Raw genomic sequence first — 23,927 nt, 5'->3', positions numbered from 1 at the left:
GAGAAACCAAAACTGGAGGCAAACAATGCAAGAGGAAATAAACTGGTGAAAATTTGCTTTTCTAAACATTTCTAAATTCTGAATTTATTTTGTAAATGTTTAAAAATGAGCCCAGCTCTCCGCATTGCTATCAGCTTGGCTGGTCGTTCATACTAACACAATTGGCAGTGTTAGGGGTGGGAAAGCTGATGGGTGGGGAATGGGGATCGGACGTTGTGGACAGCAACTTCTACAGGTCGGTTGGTGCTCCTGCGCAGAATCAGGAAGCGACGGGGGCGGCGTGTCCCTCCCACGCAGACTCCCGCCGCTGAGAGATCGCGCTGTGCAGGTGAAAAGATGCGACGGCTGCTTCCTCGAGTACCGGAGGGTACACGTGATGTAAGGCTTCGTCCACATTGCAGCAGGCTTGTGGGAGGCATGGCCTAACAGCGTTCAAGACAGGGGAGGGTAGAATTGGACGATACGAAATTGTGATGCGAGAAAAATTTTAAATGGGAGAAAAAAGTAGATAAAAAAAAAAGTTAATGTTTAAAAATGATTTAGGGAACAACAATATAACATAGTCTATTTGGGTGAAACAGTCTCAGTCTGTTTGATTGGTTAATTTGATTGGTGCGAGAAAGCTTTTCTTTTTTTTGTATACAATCTTTTTATTTTTCATTTTCTTTGACGACCGATGGGCTTAGTCTAATTAGTGGCTAGAGGACCGGGGAATGTAAACAAACATGTGGGTTTTCTAACAGCTATATCTATACTTTATAGTGTTGCTATGCTATCTGTCCATTCTCATTGTCAATTGAGTGCATAAACCGTCCCTTCAGAATGGCTTAAAGAAAAAAAATCCATCGGTAGGTTGTCATTTTATAGCATTTTATAAGCTTTATCGCAGATTTCGTATCATCAATTTTTTGGAAAGCTAGTTATACAGCTAAAGGCTACTAACGTTATATTCAACGGCATTTCCGTTGTATATATGTTAATGAAATAACACAAACTGCTTATGATCCGGACTATCCCAGAGCATCTATGGATGAAAGGGGGGCGGCGGGGGATGTCGATTAGTATTATTGATTACCAATACAGTGTCCGTGTAAGTAGCCACATTCACAGATCGATTGCTTGCGTTGCACAGCAAGCTCCGATCCGGCTATAAATTAGGTGATAAATGTCTTACCGTCAGCCCGTGTGATACCCGGCAGCATTTCCTCGTTATCGATCGGCATCTGGTAGATCGATATGTCCATTGGTTGATGATAAATCCCCTTATTCCATGGTGAAATCTCCGCTTCGAAACGTGATACACGGTGCATGCTGTTGGTTTGTGATCAGAGTATTCATTCCATTCTAAACATAACGTTAGTTTACAAAACATGACCTGTCTATATAACGTTGAGGAACAAATTATAAGTGTGTGGGTGTGTGTTTTGGTGAACATTGGACTGCAAACAGAAAATGCATCACAGTTACAGACAGTAGCTACTGTTAGCTGCACTCAGGCTGGCTGCACTCAGGCGGCGCGATCAGCCTGTTGGACAGGGAATGAAGATCTCCAGCGAACACTTCATTGCCTCGGATTATGTTGTTGGGGGTGGAAGCCTGATGCGGTTCCCTCGGTCTTCGACAGACAGACCGGCGCAGGCTCCCGGGAGCGATGGCTAGCTAGTTAGCACCAGCCGAGGACCGGCGTTAGCTGCCGGGAGCGATGGCTAGCTAGTTAGCACCAGCCGGGGACCAACCGACTGGTGCTAACTAGCTAGCCATCGCTCCCGGCAGCTAACGCCGGTCCCCGACTGGTGCTAACTAGCTAGCCATCGCTCCCGGCAGCTGACGCCGGTCCCCGACTGGTGCTAACTAGCTAGCCATCGCTCCAGGTCCCCGGCTGGCGCTAACTAGCTAGCCATCGCTCCCGGCAGCTAACGCCGGTCCTCGGCTGGTGCTAACTAGCTAGCCATCGCTCCCGGCAGCTAACGCCGGTCCTCGGCTGGTGCTAACTAGCTAGCCATCACTCCCGGGAGCCTGCGCCGGTCTGTCTGTCGAAGACTGAGGGAACCGCATCAGGCTTCAGCTGATTAGTGGTCTTCTGGACAAACCTTCCACCCCCAACAACATAATCCGAGGCAATGAAGTGTTCGCTGGATATCTTCATTCCCTGTCCAACAGGCTGATCGCGCCGCCTGAGTGCAGCCAGCCTGAGTGCAGCTAACAGTAGCTACTGTCTGTAACTGTGATGCATTTTCTGTTTGCAGTCCAATGTTCACAAAAACACACACCCACACACTTATAATTTGTTCCTCAACGTTATATAGACAGGTCATGTTTTGTAAACTAACGTTATGTTTAGAATGGAATGAATACATGGGTCGGGAAAGATAGTTAGCTCAAAGCTAATCCGGCCTGTTTAACCACTAGCTTCTGTTAGCTAATGCTGGCTGAGCAAGGAAACTAACAATAAACGTTTTTACATGAAATACAGCCCAAAAACCCTGCTGACAAACGTTTGCTTATTAAATACATTCTATACTATAATAATACAAACGTTTCACTGCCTCTCTGTGACGACAAAGTTGTTTAAATAAGGGGAGAAAAGTAGCTAAAACCAATGTATTTGGATGGGACAGGAAGTGCCATTGGCAACCGGAAGTCAGCCGGAAGTGGCTACTTTCAGATTGTGCAAGTGGAGCCGTACTGTATTGTACCCATTCTGCAATCTGTTAAATAAAGTTTTCATTCATTCATTCATTCATTCATGAACAGCAGATCAGCTGTTGCAGATCACCGCGGCGGGTGATCAGAATGCAATTGAAAACACGACTCACCATACCTTGAATTGAATTGAATTGAATTGAATTGAATTTTTATTCACACACACACACGATACATTTTACATGCGAGTATCCTCATGTGATAACATGTCGCAAATTGTGTGCATGTGCCAGGTCTCCCAAGAAGCTATTTAAAGCTTTTGGAGGGAGCCTGAACACAGATACAAACAGAATATGAACAAACAAAACAATAACAAAATAAACAAAACAAACAAACAAAAACAAAACAAAAAACTGCAACGTGGGTAGGTTTACACACCTACCTACTACTGACATAACAGAGATACATAATACAGACAAATTTATTCCTAAGTTATAATTTTAATTAGAGATATGATTTTAGCAGTTCCTCTTTCAATGATTTTTTAAAGGTTTTAAAGGTATTAGTCATTTTTAGATTTTCATCAAGCTTGTTCCAGATCTGTGGACCCCTGCATGCTATGCTTAGGCTAGCACAATTTAGCCTTCTCCTCTTGCCAGATATAAGATGCTTGTTTCTTGTGTTGTGGATGTGCAGTGGTTGGCAGACTGGGATAAGCTCAGACAGTCTGTGATTCATGTTGTTGACAACTTGATACATAATTGATGCGTTTTGATGAATGTTAAATTCAGCGAGCCTCAGGAGACCAAAGCGATGGAAAAGAGGCTTTGAGGACGCTCGATACCCGGACCATGACAGCACTCGTAGTACCCTCTTTTGAAGGCTTTCTAGTTTTTTGAGATGGCTGGGGTATGTGTTGCACCATATGACGTTACAGTAATTAATGAGGGGTTCAAACAGGGTTTTATGCTTTCGTCTCTTTGTTTGTACCCCTGCTCCCGACTACTGTCAGCGACTTCGGGTTATTGAGAAGCGCTATATAAATTAAATGAATTATTATTATTATTATATAAAGTGAGAAGGGCAGGCAAGGGAAGAAAATGCCGTATTTTGCAGAATAAGCCAACATATTTGGACAGTTTTGTTTGTAGGTGTTTTATGTGGCATTTGAAGTTGAGTGACTCATCGATGATGACCCCCAGGAATTTTGTGGACGCCACTCTTGACAGCTCCTTTTCATTTATTTGTATGCACATGTGATGTGTGTGCATCCGATTTGAGTGGAAGACAATAAAGTTTGTTTTGCTGAGATTTAGTGATAACTTGTTTGTTGTTAAGTCCTCCAAAATCCCTGCTAATGTTTGAAACATGTCATATCCACTCGCCGCCCTCCAATTCCAGATTGGCGTTGAATGCTACTTTATCTGCCAACTTGAACACAGTTGTCATCATTGCCTCGTTGTTGTTGTTGTTGTCGCCACATATTATGCTCGGCACGCAAGAATCACCGACCTTGTTATGGTTTGTAACCGACCCCAATCACACAACACAAGACAGGTATGAGAGTAAGCCAAGAACTGGGCATTTATTGAATACAACAGAAAAGCGGCACTGTCCCTTTAAGGGAGAACACAAAAATACTGGAACAAGGAAAAAGGGCAATGTGCCTTTAAGAGGCGAGCAGGCTAAGGGGAAGGCTAAGGGAGAACACAAAATACTGGAAACAAGAATTAGGGAAAATTGGCACTGTGCCTTTAAGAGGCGAGCAGGCAAAGGGGCTAAGGCTAAAGGAGAACACAAAATACTGGAAACAAGAATTAGGGAAAATTGGCACTGTGCCTTTAAGAGGCGAGCAGGCTAAGGGGCTAAGGCTAAAGGAACAGGGCCAGGGCAAGGACAGGGCAGGAACAGGGGCACTGGAGAGGGGAACAGGGACAGAGGCCCGGGGAGGCGGGCTGGAGACAGGGACAGAGAAAACAGGGTTAAGGCCTTGGACAGGGCGAGGGCCAGAGCTGCTTACAGGGATGGAGTAGGAGCGCACAGGCTAGACGTCTGGAGTGGTGCACGTCAGCTTGAAGAGCGCGCCGGCTCGGAGAGACGCATCCTCCCGTAGAGAATTAGAGAGCGATGCGCGTCTGGAGAAGTAGCGCGCCGGCTAGAAGTCTGGAGTGGTGCGCGTCGGCTTGGAGAACGCGCCGGTTCGGAGAGCGCGCCGGCTCGGAGAGACGCATCCTCCCGTAGAGGATTAGAGAGCGATGCGCGTCTGGAGTAGTAGCGCGCCGGCTAAACGTCTGAAGTGGTGCGCGTCGGCTTGGAGAACGCGCCGGTTCGGAGAGCGCGCCGGCTCGGAGAGACGCATCCTCCCGTAGAGAATTAGAGAGCGATGCGCGTCTGGAGTGGAGCGCGGCTTCTGTAGGAGCGCGTCTGCGCGGGGTCTGGAGTGGAGCGCGTCTGCTGTAGGAGCGCGTCCGCTGTAGGAGCGCGTCTGCTGTAGGAGCGCGTCTGCGCGGGGTCTGTAGTGGAGCGCGTCTGCTGTAGGAGCGCGTCCGCTGTAGGAGCGCGTCTGCTGTAGGAGCGCGTCTGCGCGGGGTCTGGAGTGGAGCGCGTCTGCTGTAGGAGCGCGTCTGCTGTAGGAGCGCGTCTGCGCGGGGTCTGGAGTTGAGCGCGTCTGCTGTAGGAGCGCGTCCGCTGTAGGAGCGCATCTGCTGTAGGAGCGCGTCTGCGCTGGGTCTGGAGTGGAGCGCGTCTGCTGTAGGAGCGCGTCTGGCGCGGGGTCTGGAGTGGAACACTGGAATACCTCCCGTAGAGAATTAGAGAGCGCAGGCTGTGTCCCACTCCAGGCAAACGGCGACAGGTGGCGAAGGCTTGCACCTCGTCTCACGCCGGAGATGAAACAGCATACAGAATACAGAAACAGATACAGATAGGGAATCTCCCGTAGGAGCTTACAGATAGAGAACGACCCGACGAGGACTGGGGGGGAGATCGAGGTATTTAAAGCCCACTGGGGCGCTAATTAGAACACACATCAGGTGCGTGATGGTAATTGATACTTGACTAAGAAGTGTGTGTTCGGCAAGGACCAATCAAACACATAATGAAAGGTAGTCCAAGGGTGTGGGCTGCTGAAGAGCAGACGAGAGTAAACGAACGCGAGGGTGGGGGCTGGAGAGGTGAGGAGACAGGGAATTAAAGGTCCAGGGAACAGGAATTAAAGGTCCAGGGAAGAGGCGAACCTCACAGTACCCCCCCCTCCACGGGAGCCACCGGGCGGCCCAAAAATACAGACAGAGGGGCAGGGGACATAAACAAGGCAACAAACAAAAAATTGGGCCATGCTAGCGGGGAAGCTACACCAAAAGTGCGGCTAGCAGAGGGACAGGGAAGCTGCCAGGGCACTGATAGCTACAGGGCCTATGCTAGCTGTACTGCTACATTAACATAGAGGCTGCGCTAGCTGCCGGAGCTAGGCTAGCAGACAGGGCTGGACCAGCATGAGAGAACAAGCTAGCTGGAAGGACAGTCCTAGCTGTGGGGAACCGACCTTGCTAGCTGAAGGGGCAGTCCTAGCAGTGGGGAAAACTGACCTTGCTAGCTGAAGGGGCAGTCCTAGCAGTGGGAGAAAACTGACCTTGCTAGCTGAAGGGGCAGTCCTAGCAGTGGGGAAAAACTGACCTTGCTAGCTGAAAGGGCAGTCCTAGCAGCGGGGAAACTGACCTTGCTAGCTGAAGGGGCAGTCCTAGCAGTGGGGAAACTGACCTTGCTAGCTGAAGGGGCAGTCCTAGCAGTGGGAGAAAACTGACCTTGCTAGCTGAAGGGGCAGTCCTAGCAGTGGGGAAAAAACTGACCTTGCTAGCTGAGGAGGCAGTCCTAGCAGTGGGAGATACTGACCTTGCTAGCTGAAGGGGCAGTCCTAGCAGTGGGGAAAACTGACCTTGCTAGCTGAAAGGGCAGTCCTAGCAGTGGGAGAAAACTGACCTTGCTAGCTGAAGGGGCAGTCCTAGCAGTGGGGAAACTGACCTTGCTAGCTGAAGGGGCAGTCCTAGCAGTGGGAAGGCTACACAAAAAGTGGAGGCCATGCAGAGGGACCGGGTTAGCTGCCTGGGCATGGCTAGCTACAGGGCCTATGCTAGCTGCAAGGGCTGCATTAACCTAGAGGCTGTGCGAACAGCCGGGGCTAAGCTAGCAGACTGGGGCCATGCCGGTAGTAGAGGCCTGGCAAGCTGCAGGGGAGCTAACGAGGCTAACAGGGAAGCTACAGGGGAGCTAACAGGGGAGTCAACAGGGGAACTAACAGGGGAACTAACAAAGGCTAACAGGGGAGCTAACAGGCTAACAGGGGAGCTAACAGGGAAGCTAACAGGGGAGTCAACAGGGGAACTAACAGGGAAACTAACAAGGCTAACAGGGGAGCTAACAGGGGAGACTAACAAGGACAAACTCAACATACACTGTCTGTGCTGGCTGGGGTCGTCGACGGGTCGGGTCATACTGTTATGGTTTGTAACCGACCCCAATCGCACAACACAAGACAGGTATGAGAGTAAGCCAAGAACTGGGCATTTATTGAATATAACAGAAAAGCGGCACTGTCCCTTTAAGGGAGAACACAAAAATACTGGAACAAGGAAAAAGGGCAATGTGCCTTTAAGAGGCGAGCAGGCTAAGGGGAAGGCTAAGGGAGAACACAAAATACTGGAAACAAGAATTAGGGAAAATTGGCACTGTGCCTTTAAGAGGCGAGCAGGCAAAGGGGCTAAGGCTAAAGGAGAACACAAAATACTGGAAACAAGAATTAGGGAAAATTGGCACTGTGCCTTTAAGAGGCGAGCAGGCTAAGGGGCTAAGGCTAAAGGAACAGGGCCAGGGCAAGGACAGGGCAGGAACAGGGGCACTGGAGAGGGGAACAGAGACAGAGGCCCGGGGAGGCGGGCTGGAGACAGGGACAGAGAAAACAGGGTTAAGGCCTTGGACAGGGCGAGGGCCAGAGCTGCTTACAGGGATGGAGTAGGAGCGCACAGGCTAGACGTCTGGAGTGGTGCGCGTCGGCTTGAAGAGCGCGCCGGCTCGGAGAGACGCATCCTCCCGTAGAGACTTAGAGAGCGATGCGCGTCTGGAGAAGTAGCGCGCCGGCTAGAAGTCTGGAGTGGTGCGCGTCAACTTGGAGAACGCGCCGGTTCGGAGAGCGCGCCGGCTCGGAGAGACGCATCCTCCCGTAGAGGATTAGAGAGCGATGCGCGTCTGGAGTAGTAGCGCGCCGGCTAAACGTCTGAAGTGGTGCGCGTCGGCTTGGAGAACGCGCCGGTTCGGAGAGCGCGCCGGCTCGGAGAGACGCATCCTCCCGTAGAGAATTAGAGAGCGATGCGCGTCTGGAGTGGAGCGCGTCTGCTGTAGGAGCGCGTCTGCGTGGGGTCTGGAGTGGAGCGCGTCTGCTGTAGGAGCGCGTCCGCTGTAGGAGCGCGTCTGCTGTAGGAGCGCGTCTGCGCGGGGTCTGGAGTGGAGCGCGTCTGCTGTAGGAGCGCGTCCGCTGTAGGAGCGCGTCTGCTGTAGGAGCGCGTCTGTGCGGGGTCTGGAGTGGAGCGCGTCTGCTGTAGGAGCGCGTCTGCTGTAGGAGCGCGTCTGCGCGGGGTCTGGAGTTGAGCGCGTCTGCTGTAGGAGCGCGTCCGCTGTAGGAGCGCATCTGCTGTAGGAGCGCGTCTGCGCGGGGTCTGGAGTGGAGCGCGTCTGCTGTAGGAGCGCGTCTGGCGCGGGGTCTGGAGTGGAACACTGGAATACCTCCCGTAGAGAATTAGAGAGCGCAGGCTGTGTCCCACTCCAGGCAAACGGCGACAGGTGGCGAAGGCTTGCACCTCGTCTCACGCCGGAGATGAAACAGCATACAGAATACAGAAACAGATACAGATAGGGAATCTCCCGTAGGAGCTTACAGATAGAGAACGACCCGACGAGGACTGGGGGGGAGATCGAGGTATTTAAAGCCCACTGGGGCGCTAATTAGAACACACATCAGGTGCGTGATGGTAATTGATACTTGACTAAGAAGTGTGTGTTCGGCAAGGACCAATCAAACACATAATGAAAGGTAGTCCAAGGGTGTGGGCTGCTGAAGAGCAGACGAGAGTAAACGAACGCGAGGGTGGGGGCTGGAGAGGTGAGGAGACAGGGAATTAAAGGTCCAGGGAACAGGAATTAAAGGTCCAGGGAAGAGGCGAACCTCACAGACCTGTTGCGATAAACCCGTATTTTAAGCATGGCTCCTGTTTATTAAAAGAAGCGTTATATTTCCCCGTTGCAAAGAAGCTATCCAAAGATGTTTTTTTTTTTTTACTCTCTCGCATCTCAAACGCGGAAGTGAAAGTGTGTTAGGGCAATATACACGCGGCCCGGTGGGACTATTCCATTGGTTCTCCCAGTCCACGTGAGCATTTATTTCAATTGGCTATAGTGACAGACATGCTTTTGATGACTACCGGTAGATAGATACAGCTTCACAATAAAAGAGGTGGAGATACTCATCACGCAAACCCACGATAATGTTGTTGTCTCTCTCTGCCAAATTTCTCAGTTCTTCGCTTGATATAATTAATACAAATGTCCAATATAACGGAATTTGTAATGTATTTTATATATAAATAAAATAAGAAACATAACTGGGAGGGGGGGCTTAGAGGGGGCTAAGCCTTTTTCAGAGGGAGCTTAAGCCCCTGCTAGCCCCTCCCCCCCGCCGCCATATAATATCTCTAACTTGTTGGGTCCCTGGCTGTTTGTGTAACACACTATGCTATGCTAGCTATATATCACAGCCGGGGCCAAGAATTAACATATAGTGAGATGAACTTAAAGCAGTTAAAGGTGCTATAGGTAACATTTCTATGTAGATTTTCTTTTTTATTATGCCTCCACAGAGCGCTTAGAAAGGTGTAGAATAAAAATATTGCTTTCCCCCCCCAATACATTATTGATGAATTATACGTTTAGAATTTATTATTTAAAATTAGTTTGCGGGTCCAAAATTAATGATGTTGTTTACATATTGCAGGCACGTATCCCCTACTTCCCATTTCCACATGTGGAATGCACCTGATTGGATAGATTACGTTCTGGTGCTAGTGCGACATGTAATGGCTGAATGTTATCTATAGCACCTTTAAGATCCTTCGGGTGACAGTAGGTTATATCATGTAATAAAATTTTACTTACTCAGACGCATTACCTAAACATAAAATCATCTTGTTTGTCAAACTCTCACCCCGAAGTTGTTGAAATAGTCCAAGTCATTATTTTACCTCAAAGTCACGTTCGATCAGGTCAGGCTCCAGGAGGTCATTACAACTTCACCAAGCTGAAAGAGAAACCAAAACTGGAGGCAAACAATGCAAGAGGAAATAAACTGGTGAAAATTAGCTTTTCTAAACATTTCTAAATTCTGAATTTATTTTGTAAATGTTTAAAAATGAGCCCAGCTCTCCGCATTGCTATCAGCTTGGCTGGTCGTTCATATTAACACAATTGGCAGTGTTAGGGGTGGGAAAGCTGATGGGTGGGGATCGGACGTTGTGGACAGCGACTCCTACAGGTCGGTTGGTGCTCCTGCGCAGCAGAATCAGGAAGCGACGGGGGCGGCGTGTCCCTCCCACGCAGACTCCCGCCGCTGAGAGATCGCGCTGTGCAGGTGAAAAGATGCGACGGCTGCTTCCTCGAGTACCGGAGGGTACACGTGATGTAAGGCTTCGTCCACATTGCAGCCGGCTTGTGGGAGGCATGGCCTAACTGTGAGGTTTTGCCCGCTGCTCACTACCTTTTCTCTGTCTTCTTTAAGCCTACTGTTAGGAATTCCCTACTCACTCTCTCTAGCCCCCACCCTCTCGTTTCCTTACCCTTAGTGGCCACACCTGTTTGATATTCTATTATCTCTCGCACCTGTGATGGCAGGCTAATTAGTCCCCCTGTGGGCTTTAAATACCAGGGCGCTTCCCCTCGTTTTGGCTTGGGGTCGTGTTGTATTCATGCTGAGTCATATTCTCTAACATCTAGACTCTTTCGGGAGATCCCCTGGTCTACCAATGCTGTAAGATGGATCTCTCCAGCCTTGAGATGTTTTGCTCCAGCCTTCGTCTGCTGTCGCCGTAGCCTGTGGAGGAGACTGTTCTGCGCTCCCTGTAACTTCCACGGGAGGCACCCCAGCGTTCCACTGCAGACCCCAGCGCAGCTGTTCGTCCTGACGCACATCTAGACCAACGCGCATCTCCCGGACCCTCGGGCTTGGCACGCTCTCCAGTCACCAGCGCGCAACGCGCATCTTCAAGGGCTTTGGCCACCTGTCGCCGTTTGCCTGGAGGGAGACATTGTACTGCGCTCTCTAATTCTCTACGGGAGGTATTCCAGTGTTCCACTCCAGACCAGCGCGCCAGATGCGCTCAAGCCTTCGCCACCTGCCGCCGTTTGCCTGGAGGGAGACACTGTACTGCGCTCTCTAATCCTCTACGGGAGGTATTCCAGTGTTCCACTTCAGACCTTCGAGCTTGGCACGCTCCTCCGTACCAGCGCACTGACGCGCATCTTCCAGACCTTCGAGCTTGGCACGCTCCTCCGTACCAGCGCACTGACGCGCATCTTCCAGACCTTCGAGCTTGGCACGCTCCTCCGTACCAGCGCACAGAGGCGCATCTTCCAGACCTTCGAGCTTGGCACGCTCTCCAGACCTCAGCGCGCCGACGCGCATCTTCCAGACCTTCGTGCTTGGCACACTCCTCCTCGCAGACGCACCCCGAGGCGTCTCTCGGTTCCGACGCGCACACCAAGGTGTGGCGCGCACTCTGTTCCTCGGCTCCGACAGCGGCTACCCGGTGGACGACGCCCTCGCCACCGCCACTGTTCCGACGCGCACACCAAGGTGTGGCGCGCACTCTGTTCCTCGGCTCCGACAGCGGCTACCCGGTGGACGACACCCTCGTCACCGCCACTGTTCCAGCACTCTGTTCCTCGGCTCCGACAGTCGGCTACCCGGTGGACGACTCCCTCGTCACCGCCACTGTTCCAGCACTCTGTTCCTCGGCTCGGACAGCCAGCCACCCGGTGGCGATGCCCTCGCCCCGCTGCTGTCCCTTACCTTTACGCATACGCCTGGGTGAGTTTTGATTGTGATGTCACTCACTCAGCGTAGTGCCCTTGCCCCCGTTCCCGCTGCTGTCCCTGTACCTTTACGCATACGCCTGGGTGAGTTTTGATTGTGATGTCACTCACTCAGCGTAGTGCCCTTGCCCCCGTTCCCGCTGCTGTCCCTGTACCTTTACGCATACGCCTGGGTGAGTTTTGATTGTGATGTCACTCACTCAGCGTAATGCCTCTTGCCCCCGTTCCGCTGCTGTTCCTGTACCATTACGCATACGCCTGGGTGAGTTTTGATTGTGATGTCACTCTCCCAGCGTATTGCCTCCTTAGTTCTCACTTGGATATTATTTTGGACATTCCATCTCCCACTGTGTGTTTGTTCACACGAAGATAGTATTTACTTTGTTACTTTGTTTTTTGGACTGTTCTGCATCTGCTCTGTTTTTTCCCTTTGAATATTAACCCTCTCCTCTGTTCTGCAGAGCGGCCCAGATGTTTTCCCACCAGTCCCCAGTTCCTCCCTGTCCCCAGCCCGCCTCCGCGGTCCTCTGTCCCCTGTTTCCTCCCTGTCCCCAGCCCGCCTCCGCGGGCCTCTGTTCCCTCTGTCACCAGAACCTGGCCCTCTGTTCCCCAGAACCTGTTCCCTATGTTCCCCAGTACCTGTCCCTCTGTCCCTAGATCTCCTAGTCCCTAGTCCTCTATCCCTAGTTCTCCTAGTCCCTAGTCCTCTATCCCTAGCTCTCCTAGTCCCTAGTCCTCTGTCCCAAGGCGTTCCCTTAACCTTCCCCAAGGCGTTCCCTTAACCTTCCCTTAGGCGTTCCCTTTACCTTCCCATAGTGTTCCCTTTACCTGCCCACCTCTTAAAGGCACTTTACCTTCCCCTCTTGTGTTATTCCAGTGTCTTGTGTTTTCTCCCTTAAAGGGACAGTGCCCTTTTTCCCTGTTCTAAATAAATATCTGTTTCTTGGCAAACCATCATACCTGTCTTGTGTTGTGCGATTGGGGTCGGTTACAAACCATAACAGTACGACCCCACCAAATCGACGACCCCAGCCAGCACAGACGGTGTATGTTGAGTTTGCCTTTTTTTTTTCTTGTTCCCTCTAGCTCCCCTGTTAGCCCTGTTAGCTCCCCTGTTAGCTTGTTAGTCTCCCCTCTAGCTCCCCTGTTAGCCCTGTTAGCTTCCCTGTTTGCCCAGTTTAGCTTCCCTGTTAGTCCTGTTTAGCTCCCTTGTTAGCCTGTTACTCCCCTGTTTAGCTTGTTAGTCTCCCCGGTTAGCTCCCCTGTTTGCTTCCCGTTTTGCCCTGTTTGACCCCCCTGTAGCTAGCCATGCCCTGGCGGCTAACCCAGTTTCCCTCTGCATGGCCCCGGTCTGCTAGCTTGGCCCCGGCTGTTAGCACAGCCTCTATGTTAATGCAGCCTTGCAGCTGGCATAGGCCCTGTAGCTAGCCAGGCCCAAGCAGCTAACCCGGTCCCTCTGCATGGCCTCCACTTTTTTTGTGTAGTTTATCCCACTGCTAGGACTGCCCTTTCAGCTAGCAAGGTCAGTTTTTCTCACACAGCTAGGACTGTCCTTCCAGCTAGCTTGTGCTCTCATGCTGGTTCAGCCCTGTCTGCCAGCCTAGCTCCGGCAGCTTGCGCAGCCTCTATGTTGATGTAGCAGTACAGCTAGCATAGGCCCTGTAGCTATCAGTGCCCTGGCAGCTAACCTTCCCTCTGCTAGCCCTTTCCCGGTGCTTCCATGGTTACCCCTTAGCTACCCTGCTTGCCCCTCAGTTCCTCTAGACCAGTTGCTCTAGACCAGTTCTCTAGACCCAGTTCCTCTAGACCAGTTCCTCTAGACCAGTTCTCTAGACCAGTTCCCTAAACCAGTTCTCTAGACCGGTTCTCTTGCCCAGTTCGCTAGACTAGTTCTCTAGACCCAGTTCCTCTAGACCAGTTGCCCCTCTGCTACCCTAGTTACCCCTCGGCGACCCTGTTTCTTTTGCTAGCCCCACTCTTGTGGTGGCTTCCCCTGCTGGCTTGGCCAGTACCTCTTGTTTTGCCCCCTGCCACTCTGTCTGTATTTGTTTTGGGTCGCCGGGTGGCTCCCGTTGAGGGGGGGGTACTGTGAGGTTTTGCCCGCTGCTCACTACCTTTTCTCTGTCTTCTTTAAGCCTACTGTTAGGAATTCCCTACTCACTCTCTCTAGCCCCCACCCTCTCGTTTCCTTACCCTTAGTGGCCACACCTGTTTGATATTCTATTATCTCTCGCACCTGTGATGGCAGGCTAATTAGTCCCCCTGTGGGCTTTAAATACCAGGGCGCTTCCCCTCGTTTTGGCTTGGGGTCGTGTTGTATTCATGCTGAGTCATATTCTCTAACATCTAGACTCTTTCGGGAGATCCCCTGGTCTACCAATGCTGTAAGATGGATCTCTCCAGCCTTGAGATGTTTTGCTCCAGCCTTCGTCTGCTGTCGCCGTAGCCTGTGGAGGAGACTGTTCTGCGCTCCCTGTAACTTCCACGGGAGGCACCCCAGCGTTCCACTGCAGACCCCAGCGCAGCTGTTCGTCCTGACGCACATCTAGACCAACGCGCATCTCCCGGACCCTCGGGCTTGGCACGCTCTCCAGTCACCAGCGCGCAACGCGCATCTTCAAGGGCTTTGGCCACCTGTCGCCGTTTGCCTGGAGGGAGACATTGTACTGCGCTCTCTAATTCTCTACGGGAGGTATTCCAGTGTTCCACTCCAGACCAGCGCGCCAGATGCGCTCAAGCCTTCGCCACCTGCCGCCGTTTGCCTGGAGGGAGACACTGTACTGCGCTCTCTAATCCTCTACGGGAGGTATTCCAGTGTTCCACTTCAGACCTTCGAGCTTGGCACGCTCCTCCGTACCAGCGCACTGACGCGCATCTTCCAGACCTTCGAGCTTGGCACGCTCCTCCGTACCAGCGCACTGACGCGCATCTTCCAGACCTTCGAGCTTGGCACGCTCCTCCGTACCAGCGCACAGAGGCGCATCTTCCAGACCTTCGAGCTTGGCACGCTCTCCAGACCTCAGCGCGCCGACGCGCATCTTCCAGACCTTCGTGCTTGGCACACTCCTCCTCGCAGACGCACCCCGAGGCGTCTCTCGGTTCCGACGCGCACACCAAGGTGTGGCGCGCACTCTGTTCCTCGGCTCCGACAGCGGCTACCCGGTGGACGACGCCCTCGCCACCGCCACTGTTCCGACGCGCACACCAAGGTGTGGCGCGCACTCTGTTCCTCGGCTCCGACAGCGGCTACCCGGTGGACGACACCCTCGTCACCGCCACTGTTCCAGCACTCTGTTCCTCGGCTCCGACAGTCGGCTACCCGGTGGACGACTCCCTCGTCACCGCCACTGTTCCAGCACTCTGTTCCTCGGCTCGGACAGCCAGCCACCCGGTGGCGATGCCCTCGCCCCGCTGCTCAGTTCCTCTAGACCAGTTGCTCTAGACCAGTTCTCTAGACCCAGTTCCTCTAGACCAGTTCCTCTAGACCAGTTCTCTAGACCAGTTCCCTAAACCAGTTCTCTAGACCGGTTCTCTTGCCCAGTTCGCTAGACTAGTTCTCTAGACCCAGTTCCTCTAGACCAGTTGCCCCTCTGCTACCCTAGTTACCCCTCGGCGACCCTGTTTCTTTTGCTAGCCCCACTCTTGTGGTGGCTTCCCCTGCTGGCTTGGCCAGTACCTCTTGTTTTGCCCCCTGCCACTCTGTCTGTATTTGTTTTGGGTCGCCGGGTGGCTCCCGTTGAGGGGGGGGTACTGTGAGGTTTTGCCCGCTGCTCACTACCTTTTCTCTGTCTTCTTTAAGCCTACTGTTAGGAATTCCCTACTCACTCTCTCTAGCCCCCACCCTCTCGTTTCCTTACCCTTAGTGGCCACACCTGTTTGATATTCTATTATCTCTCGCACCTGTGATGGCAGGCTAATTAGTCCCCCTGTGGGCTTTAAATACCAGGGCGCTTCCCCTCGTTTTGGCTTGGGGTCGTGTTGTATTCATGCTGAGTCATATTCTCTAACATCTAGACTCTTTCGGGAGATCCCCTGGTCTACCAATGCTGTAAGATGGATCTCTCCAGCCTTGAGATGTTTTGCTCCAGCCTTCGTCTGCTGTCGCCGTAGCCTGTGGAGGAGACTGTTCTGCGCTCCCTGTAACTTCCACGGGAGGCACCCCAGCGTTCCACTGCAGACCCCAGCGCAGCTGTTCGTCCTGACGCACATCTAGACCAACGCGCATCTCCCGGACCCTCGGGCTTGGCACGCTCTCCAGTCACCAGCGCGCAACGCGCATCTTCAAGGGCTTTGGCCACCTGTCGCCGTTTGCCTGGAGGGAGACATTGTACTGCGCTCTCTAATTCTCTACGGGAGGTATTCCAGTGTTCCACTCCAGACCAGCGCGCCAGATGCGCTCAAGCCTTCGCCACCTGCCGCCGTTTGCCTGGAGGGAGACACTGTACTGCGCTCTCTAATCCTCTACGGGAGGTATTCCAGTGTTCCACTTCAGACCTTCGAGCTTGGCACGCTCCTCCGTACCAGCGCACTGACGCGCATCTTCCAGACCTTCGAGCTTGGCACGCTCCTCCGTACCAGCGCACTGACGCGCATCTTCCAGACCTTCGAGCTTGGCACGCTCCTCCGTACCAGCGCACAGAGGCGCATCTTCCAGACCTTCGAGCTTGGCACGCTCTCCAGACCTCAGCGCGCCGACGCGCATCTTCCAGACCTTCGTGCTTGGCACACTCCTCCTCGCAGACGCACCCCGAGGCGTCTCTCGGTTCCGACGCGCACACCAAGGTGTGGCGCGCACTCTGTTCCTCGGCTCCGACAGCGGCTACCCGGTGGACGACGCCCTCGCCACCGCCACTGTTCCGACGCGCACACCAAGGTGTGGCGCGCACTCTGTTCCTCGGCTCCGACAGCGGCTACCCGGTGGACGACACCCTCGTCACCGCCACTGTTCCAGCACTCTGTTCCTCGGCTCCGACAGTCGGCTACCCGGTGGACGACTCCCTCGTCACCGCCACTGTTCCAGCACTCTGTTCCTCGGCTCGGACAGCCAGCCACCCGGTGGCGATGCCCTCGCCCCGCTGCTGTCCCTTACCTTTACGCATACGCCTGGGTGAGTTTTGATTGTGATGTCACTCACTCAGCGTAGTGCCCTTGCCCCCGTTCCCGCTGCTGTCCCTGTACCTTTACGCATACGCCTGGGTGAGTTTTGATTGTGATGTCACTCACTCAGCGTAGTGCCCTTGCCCCCGTTCCCGCTGCTGTCCCTGTACCTTTACGCATACGCCTGGGTGAGTTTTGATTGTGATGTCACTCACTCAGCGTAATGCCTCTTGCCCCCGTTCCCGCTGCTGTTCCTGTACCATTACGCATACGCCTGGGTGAGTTTTGATTGTGATGTCACTCTCCCAGCGTATTGCCTCCTTAGTTCTCACTTGGATATTATTTTGGACATTCCATCTCCCACTGTGTGTTTGTTCACACGAAGATAGTATTTACTTTGTTACTTTGTTTTTTGGACTGTTCTGCATCTGCTCTGTTTTTTCCCTTTGAATATTAACCCTCTCCTCTGTTCTGCAGAGCGGCCCAGATGTTTTCCCACCAGTCCCCAGTTCCTCCCTGTCCCCAGCCCGCCTCCGCGGTCCTCTGTCCCCTGTTTCCTCCCTGTCCCCAGCCCGCCTCCGCGGGCCTCTGTTCCCTCTGTCACCAGAACCTGGCCCTCTGTTCCCCAGAACCTGTTCCCTATGTTCCCCAGTACCTGTCCCTCTGTCCCTAGATCTCCTAGTCCCTAGTCCTCTATCCCTAGTTCTCCTAGTCCCTAGTCCTCTATCCCTAGCTCTCCTAGTCCCTAGTCCTCTGTCCCAAGGCGTTCCCTTAACCTTCCCCAAGGCGTTCCCTTAACCTTCCCTTAGGCGTTCCCTTTACCTTCCCATAGTGTTCCCTTTACCTGCCCACCTCTTAAAGGCACTTTACCTTCCCCTCTTGTGTTATTCCAGTGTCTTGTGTTTTCTCCCTTAAAGGGACAGTGCCCTTTTTCCCTGTTCTAAATAAATATCTGTTTCTTGGCAAACCATCATACCTGTCTTGTGTTGTGCGATTGGGGTCGGTTACAAACCATAACACTAACAGCGTTCAAGACAGGGGAGGGTAGAATTGGACGATACGAAATTGTGATGGGAGAAAAAAGTAGATAAAAAAAAAAGTGAATGTTTAAAAATGATTTAGGGAACAACAATATAACGTAGTCTATTTGGGTGAAACAGTCTCAGTCTGTTTGATTGGTTAATTTGATTGGTGCGAGAAAGCTTTTCTTTTTTTTGTATACAATCTTTTTATTTTTCATTTTCTTTGACGACCGATGGGCTTAGTCTAATTAGTGGCTAGAGGACCGGGGAATGTAAACAAACATGTGGGTTTTCTAACAGCTATATCTATACTTTATAGTGTTGCTATGCTATCTGTCCATTCTCATTGTCAATTGAGTGCATAAACCGTCCCTTCAGAATGGCTTAAAGAAAAAAAATCCATCGGTAGGTTGTCATTTTATAGCGCCGTGAATATAAGCTTTATCGCAGATTTCGTATCATCTATTTTTTGGAAAGCTAGTTATAGAGCTAAAGGCTACTAACGTTATATTCAACGGCATTTCCGTTGTATATATGCTAATGAAATAACACAAACTGCTTATGATCCGGACTATCCCAGAGCATCTATGGATGAAAGGGGGGCGGCGGGGGACGTCGATTAGTATTATTGATTACCAATACAGTGTCTGTGTAAGTAGCCACATTCACAGATCGATTGCTTGCGTTGCACAGCAAGCTCCGATCCGGCTATAAATTAGGTGATAAATGTCTTACCGTCAGCCCGTGTGATACCCGGCAGCATTTCCTCGTTATCGATCGGCATCTGGTAGATCGATATGTCCACTGGTTGATGATAAATCCCCTTATTCCATGGTGAAATCTCCGCTTCGAAACGTGATACACGGTGCATGCTGTTGGTTTGTGATCAGAGTAATATGATACTCCGTTGGAGGGTAAAAAAAAAATATTCCATTCGCCCACAATGATACTGCAGTGGAGCGATGGTGCCGCAAAGAGGATCTGGCCGGTATTGCATGTTGCCGATTCCACAGAGGCGGATAGATCTACAGAGTCGATCGGGGATCTTGATCCGGTTATTAATATGGAATAAAACAATAACAACTTGCCACGGCTATATACGTGCCTCTGGTCCACAACGTATGGCACCGAAACACGTATATATACGTGGCTGGTCCTTAAAGTGTAAAAACATCAACATCAACAATAATAATAATACTACTGACAAGACAATAAGGAATAATAAATACAGGTTAAAACTTAACTAATAAATACAAAATACCAAATACAAAATATTGGTGCGAGAAATCATTTAGTGTGCATCCATCTGCCTCAAGGCTTTTGTCTAATGGTACCTTGTTTTTCTCTAAATCAGATTGACGAGCATCTGAGGTTCATGATCCTGATGGATGATGTGCATCCTGAAATGGATACTTGCATCATTGTTGATTATAAAGGTGAATGTTTTTTCTTCATATGATAAGAGTTCAGGGTTTGTCCCTTGTGAAAATGTATCATGGTAGTTTGATGGTCATTTAAGTTTTAACCATGGTACTGGCCATTGTATAAATCATTTACCATGGTATTTCCATAATTTCTTGGTCACTACCATCATTGTAATCACCAACATAACTTTTTGGGGAAATACCACAATACTTATGTAGGGGTGTGACATTCCTATTGTCTACCAGCGGTACAGTATGCTTCCGCGCTTATCAGCAAGGAGGGTAATGGAGGGTAATGGCAAGGAGGGTAATGATGTGACCAAGTTTTAACTTGAATTTTGTTTTATTTGTCCCATATAAGGTACATGTAGCCTACATTACAGTGAAATGCTTGGTTCTGTATGAGCCCCCTAAGATTGTGCTTCATACAGTAAAAGAATTTCACTTCTCACGTTGCATGCGTCAAACATTGGAGTAGTTACAATTTGGCCCTATTTCCATAATTTTTTTCCCGAACACTCCACCAACGCAATCTGAGCATGCAATATTACCCCCATCTCCTCTCTACATTCAGTAGCCTTGCTTATCACAGGGAAAATACTGATGAAACCCATCTAACATAAATCAGAGTGCCAGAGCGAAAGTCAATGCACATTACTATTCTAAAACTGAATCAAACCATAAACAAGGTGGCCTGTTGGGATGTTAGATCCTAATGTGAAAAACTGTGATTTGATATGTCTGCACTTTATGTGCTCATTTTATGCCTGTCTTGTTTCTGTTGTGAAGCACTTTGAGCTGCAGTTCTGTATGAAAGGTGCTATACAAATAAACTTTAGTATTATTATTACTATACTCAATCTCATTCTCTTAGTCCAGTTGCCACACTTTGCTACACTGAATCTTCTACATTACTGCCACTTGGGTATCAGTAACCTCATTACAGCATAAATTGGAGCCTCTATGTGGCGCTATGCACATGAGAACAGTCGATTTCCCCTCTACACATTGTAGCAGAAGAGGATATGACTTAAATGGTGGTGAGCCATGATGAGGATCAAGGCTAATATATTGGAGGCTAAATCACCAGTAAGCCACCCAATAGGAGATGGGCGTTATGGCACATGCTCAGATTGGGCTGGTGGAGTGTTTGGGGACATGCGTGTGTGTTATACCCCAATCACTTGACGCAGTATGACGGAGAGAGTGACATATCCTGCATCTACCCTCCTCGATGAACATCAGATATTTGTCAGCCTATATAGGCTACCGTCTACTGCCATAGTCTGAACGCCGCATCATTGATTGATTGATTGAAAATTGTAATAACAGATTGCAGAATGGGTACAATACAGTACAGCTCAACACACACAATTGTTAAGGGGATGCAGAGAAAGACTTTCGTCTTGTTTACATCAAGGTCCCCCATTTTCAATTCATCATAACATATATGACATACATGACATACAGGTAGACAGTACTGTTGCATCTAGACATTTATGACATACCAGATCTACAAATATTCAGTACTGTTTATGTGTACAAAAGGAGTCTAAAAAGAGAGTATATACATTTGAGGGGGAAGAAACTGTACATTGGAGGAGGCTGGGTAGGTGGGGGGGGGGGGGGGTAGGTGGGGTGGGAAACTGTACATTGGAGGTGGTTGGGTGGGTCGAGTGCAGGCTAGTACTCGTTGAGCTACACAAGACCACGAGTCCCTTTACACTTCCTCTCTTACTACCGTCAACAGGTCACATGATTCTGAACACCGTGGACTGCACAAGGCCCAATGGGGGGAGGCTGCCCCACAACGTGGACCTGATGATGAGTGACTTTGCGGGGGGGGCTTCAGGGTTCCCCATGACTTTCCAAGGGGGGAAATACACAGGTGATAGTTTCGAGGTCAAATATCAATATTGTCCCACAGAGGGCAATAGACAAGGTTCCCTTTTTCCCGTGTCTATGACGAAAATGAAGCCGGTGGGGTATGTGTCCTGGTCGCGTCTATTCTTATCCTAACCCATGTTTGCTTCCACTTTCGCGTTTTGCGCTATGATTGGCCACTGACGTACGCTAGTTCAAAACGAGATTCGATTCAAATGTATTGTCAACCTCTATTAATCCCCATGGGGAAATTCAAGTGTCATAGCAGCATCGGGGGATAGATGGGATAGGTAGTAATAATAATAATAGAACATAGAACAAAGTGCGAGTAGTAATGATAATAGTGAAAACAGTAGTAGTAGTGAACAGTAGTAAGTAGTAGAACAGGAGTCTGTGCAGTGTTTATTATTAGGAGTCAGATAGTCAGTTCTCAAGTTCACCAGCCGTTAGCTCTCGAGGCGATTTGTGGTGTCGTGGGGGGATAAGTCTATAGTTGAATTTGCTCCACATCTTGGCTAGCTCCTCATGGAGGGGGTGGGAGGGGTTTTCCAATATAGCATCCAGCTTTTTCCTCGTCCTCCTCTTAGCCACCATCTGTGAATACTGGGGACAAACAGGGATGGGGGTGATGTCATTTCAGATTTAGATTCAGATTCAGATTCAGATTATTTTATTGTCACAGCTTTTTAAAATGTACATACATTCAGAAAGGCATGAGATGCTTGTTTTTCCCAGCTCCTCAATCATAGTAGATTTATAGACAACAATATACAACGATCTATACAAACTATACGGTAAAGAAACAGTGGATAAATTAAAAAGATTCCACAGTGTAAATAACAGCAGTGTGTGTAATAAGTGCGCTTGTGTGGTGTGTAAGTCACTTAATTAACCCTTTCACTACCGCACTACCAAACAGTTAAGTCAAGTCAAGAGTCAAGAGATTTATTTGTCACGGCATACAAGTATACAATGAAATGCGGGTGGTCTTGCCCGCAACGATGTGCAATAACATATAATACTTTCACTGTGACAATACACAGAAGGTTAACCCTTTCACTGCCACACAACATCAGGTTAACCCTTTCATTCATTAAGGTGATTTTGTCATTTGCAATGTTTGCAAGATTGCTCTCAATAATTGGCACGTTTGACCCACTTTTAGAGGCCTGGAAAGCAGATTTCATCAAGAATGAAAGGAAGAAGCTGCTGAACTACAAGGCTCAGCTGGTGAAATCCTTGCAGCCCAGGATCTACTGCCCGTTCGCAGGATACTTTGTCGAGGCACATCCAGCAGACAGGTATATAAATAATAATAATACATTTTATTTATAAAGTGCTTTTCAAGAACCCAAAGACGCAAAACAAAGGAAACAGAAACAAAGAACCACAGGGAATAAGCAACAGTATGAATACACAGGGCATACAACCACGGGTAACAAGTAACAGATACAGAGTCCAGTGGGGTAACAGTCAGGGAAGTAAGGGGAACCGAGGGGAGGGTGGGGCAGGAGAGGGAGAGAAAGTAGGGAAGGGGAAGGGGAGGTGGTAGGTTGGAGGAGGGTGGTTATGGGTAGGGAAGGTTGTATGCTTGGGAGAACAGGTAGGTTTTGAGTCGGGATTTAAAGGTGGAGAGTGAGGGAGAGTTTCGGACAGTCTGAGGGACGGTGTTCCAAAGTCTGGGTGCAGCTCGTGAAAAAGCCTGGTCACCAAAACTTTAAAGTTTGGATGACGGGACAGTGAGGGAAGCAGTGGAAGAGGACCGATATGTCTCATATCGAGTGGCAGGGCCAAACCTGTATAATTCTTAAAAAGTAAAGTATAGGTAAAAATGATCATACTCAAAAGGAAATATTTTTTTATGTTATATGTCATGGTCAAATTCCAAGTTTCACACTTCTTCCCCCCCTTTTCAAACCATTAACACGTTGGGTGCCGTTAGCGTAGAACTAAGTTTCTGTCGCCCAACCGTTGAGTGCCAGCTACGTCACAGAAACGTAGATCTACGTTTTCTCACAGTATTTCTTTTAATCGCAATTGAAATTCATAATTCAGCGGGGCACCTTGTGCTATACTGTTCTGAGTGTGTCTGAGCTGGCAGACGGTCTTATACCACCCTATAACGCCTTCTGCCATTATTGCACCCCGTTAGAAACAGGTTTGTTTCTTTTCTCTACCGAGCTGCGGTGTGGGGGCGGGTCCTAAACACTCCGGCAAAACACACGCTTGTAGGGATGGTTTGGACTACTGACCGCGCCCGCCCGTTGAAGTGCAATGCCCAACAACGTCGGAGACAGGATCGCTGTGGATAACTGGAATGGCGATCATAAATTGGATTATTTTTTTTGCATTACATCAGAGACCAGGTACGGACACTATATGAAAGCTTGTATGAAATATTATATGAAATCTGATATTTATTTCTACCACGATTGAAGCTATCTGTGTTTTATGTGTGTGGCTGTTTTCCGTTGGGTGCAGGGGGGGCGGGGGGGGGAGCGCCGCGCTCCAGGGCACATTTCATGTATTCACGAGGAAGGATAATAATGATAATCTAGCATTGATTTCAGGAAGATCCGATAATCAGGCGGAAAATGACAACGTGTTTATTGAATTACACAAAAACGCTGTTTTCGCGTCTTTTCCATGGAATTACTCAGAAAAGCAACCAAACTATATTCATATTCAAAACGGTATAAAATAGAAATGTACGGATGAAAAAATT

At 50.0% G+C, this 23,927-nt stretch overlaps 1 protein-coding gene and 1 long non-coding RNA gene across 2 annotated transcripts in view; one reads left to right on the top strand and one right to left on the bottom strand.

The window, feature by feature from the left end:
* Positions 1-23,927, top strand: part of cmah (cytidine monophospho-N-acetylneuraminic acid hydroxylase) — a 127,754-nt gene that overhangs the window by 76,219 nt on the left and 27,608 nt on the right. Inside the window, exons 9-11 of the mRNA XM_084330608.1 lie at positions 19,249-19,330; positions 21,069-21,206; positions 22,368-22,503. Of these exons, the coding sequence (XP_084186734.1) occupies positions 19,249-19,330; positions 21,069-21,206; positions 22,368-22,503 (356 nt within the window). The remainder of the gene's footprint in view (positions 1-19,248; positions 19,331-21,068; positions 21,207-22,367; positions 22,504-23,927) is intronic.
* Positions 21,580-23,927, bottom strand: part of LOC311242191 — a 97,267-nt gene continuing 94,919 nt past the window's right edge. Inside the window, exon 3 of the long non-coding RNA XR_014620596.1 lies at positions 21,580-21,805. This is a non-coding gene — a long non-coding RNA (uncharacterized lncRNA). The remainder of the gene's footprint in view (positions 21,806-23,927) is intronic.

Source organism: Notolepis coatsorum (genome assembly GCF_963971535.1).
Source record: "Notolepis coatsorum genome assembly, chromosome: 15".
In the NCBI taxonomy this organism is placed as follows: Eukaryota; Metazoa; Chordata; class Actinopteri; order Aulopiformes; family Paralepididae; genus Notolepis; species Notolepis coatsorum.
The sequence above is the reverse complement of the archived record's forward strand: the minus strand, read 5'-3'. Positions and strand labels throughout refer to the sequence as shown.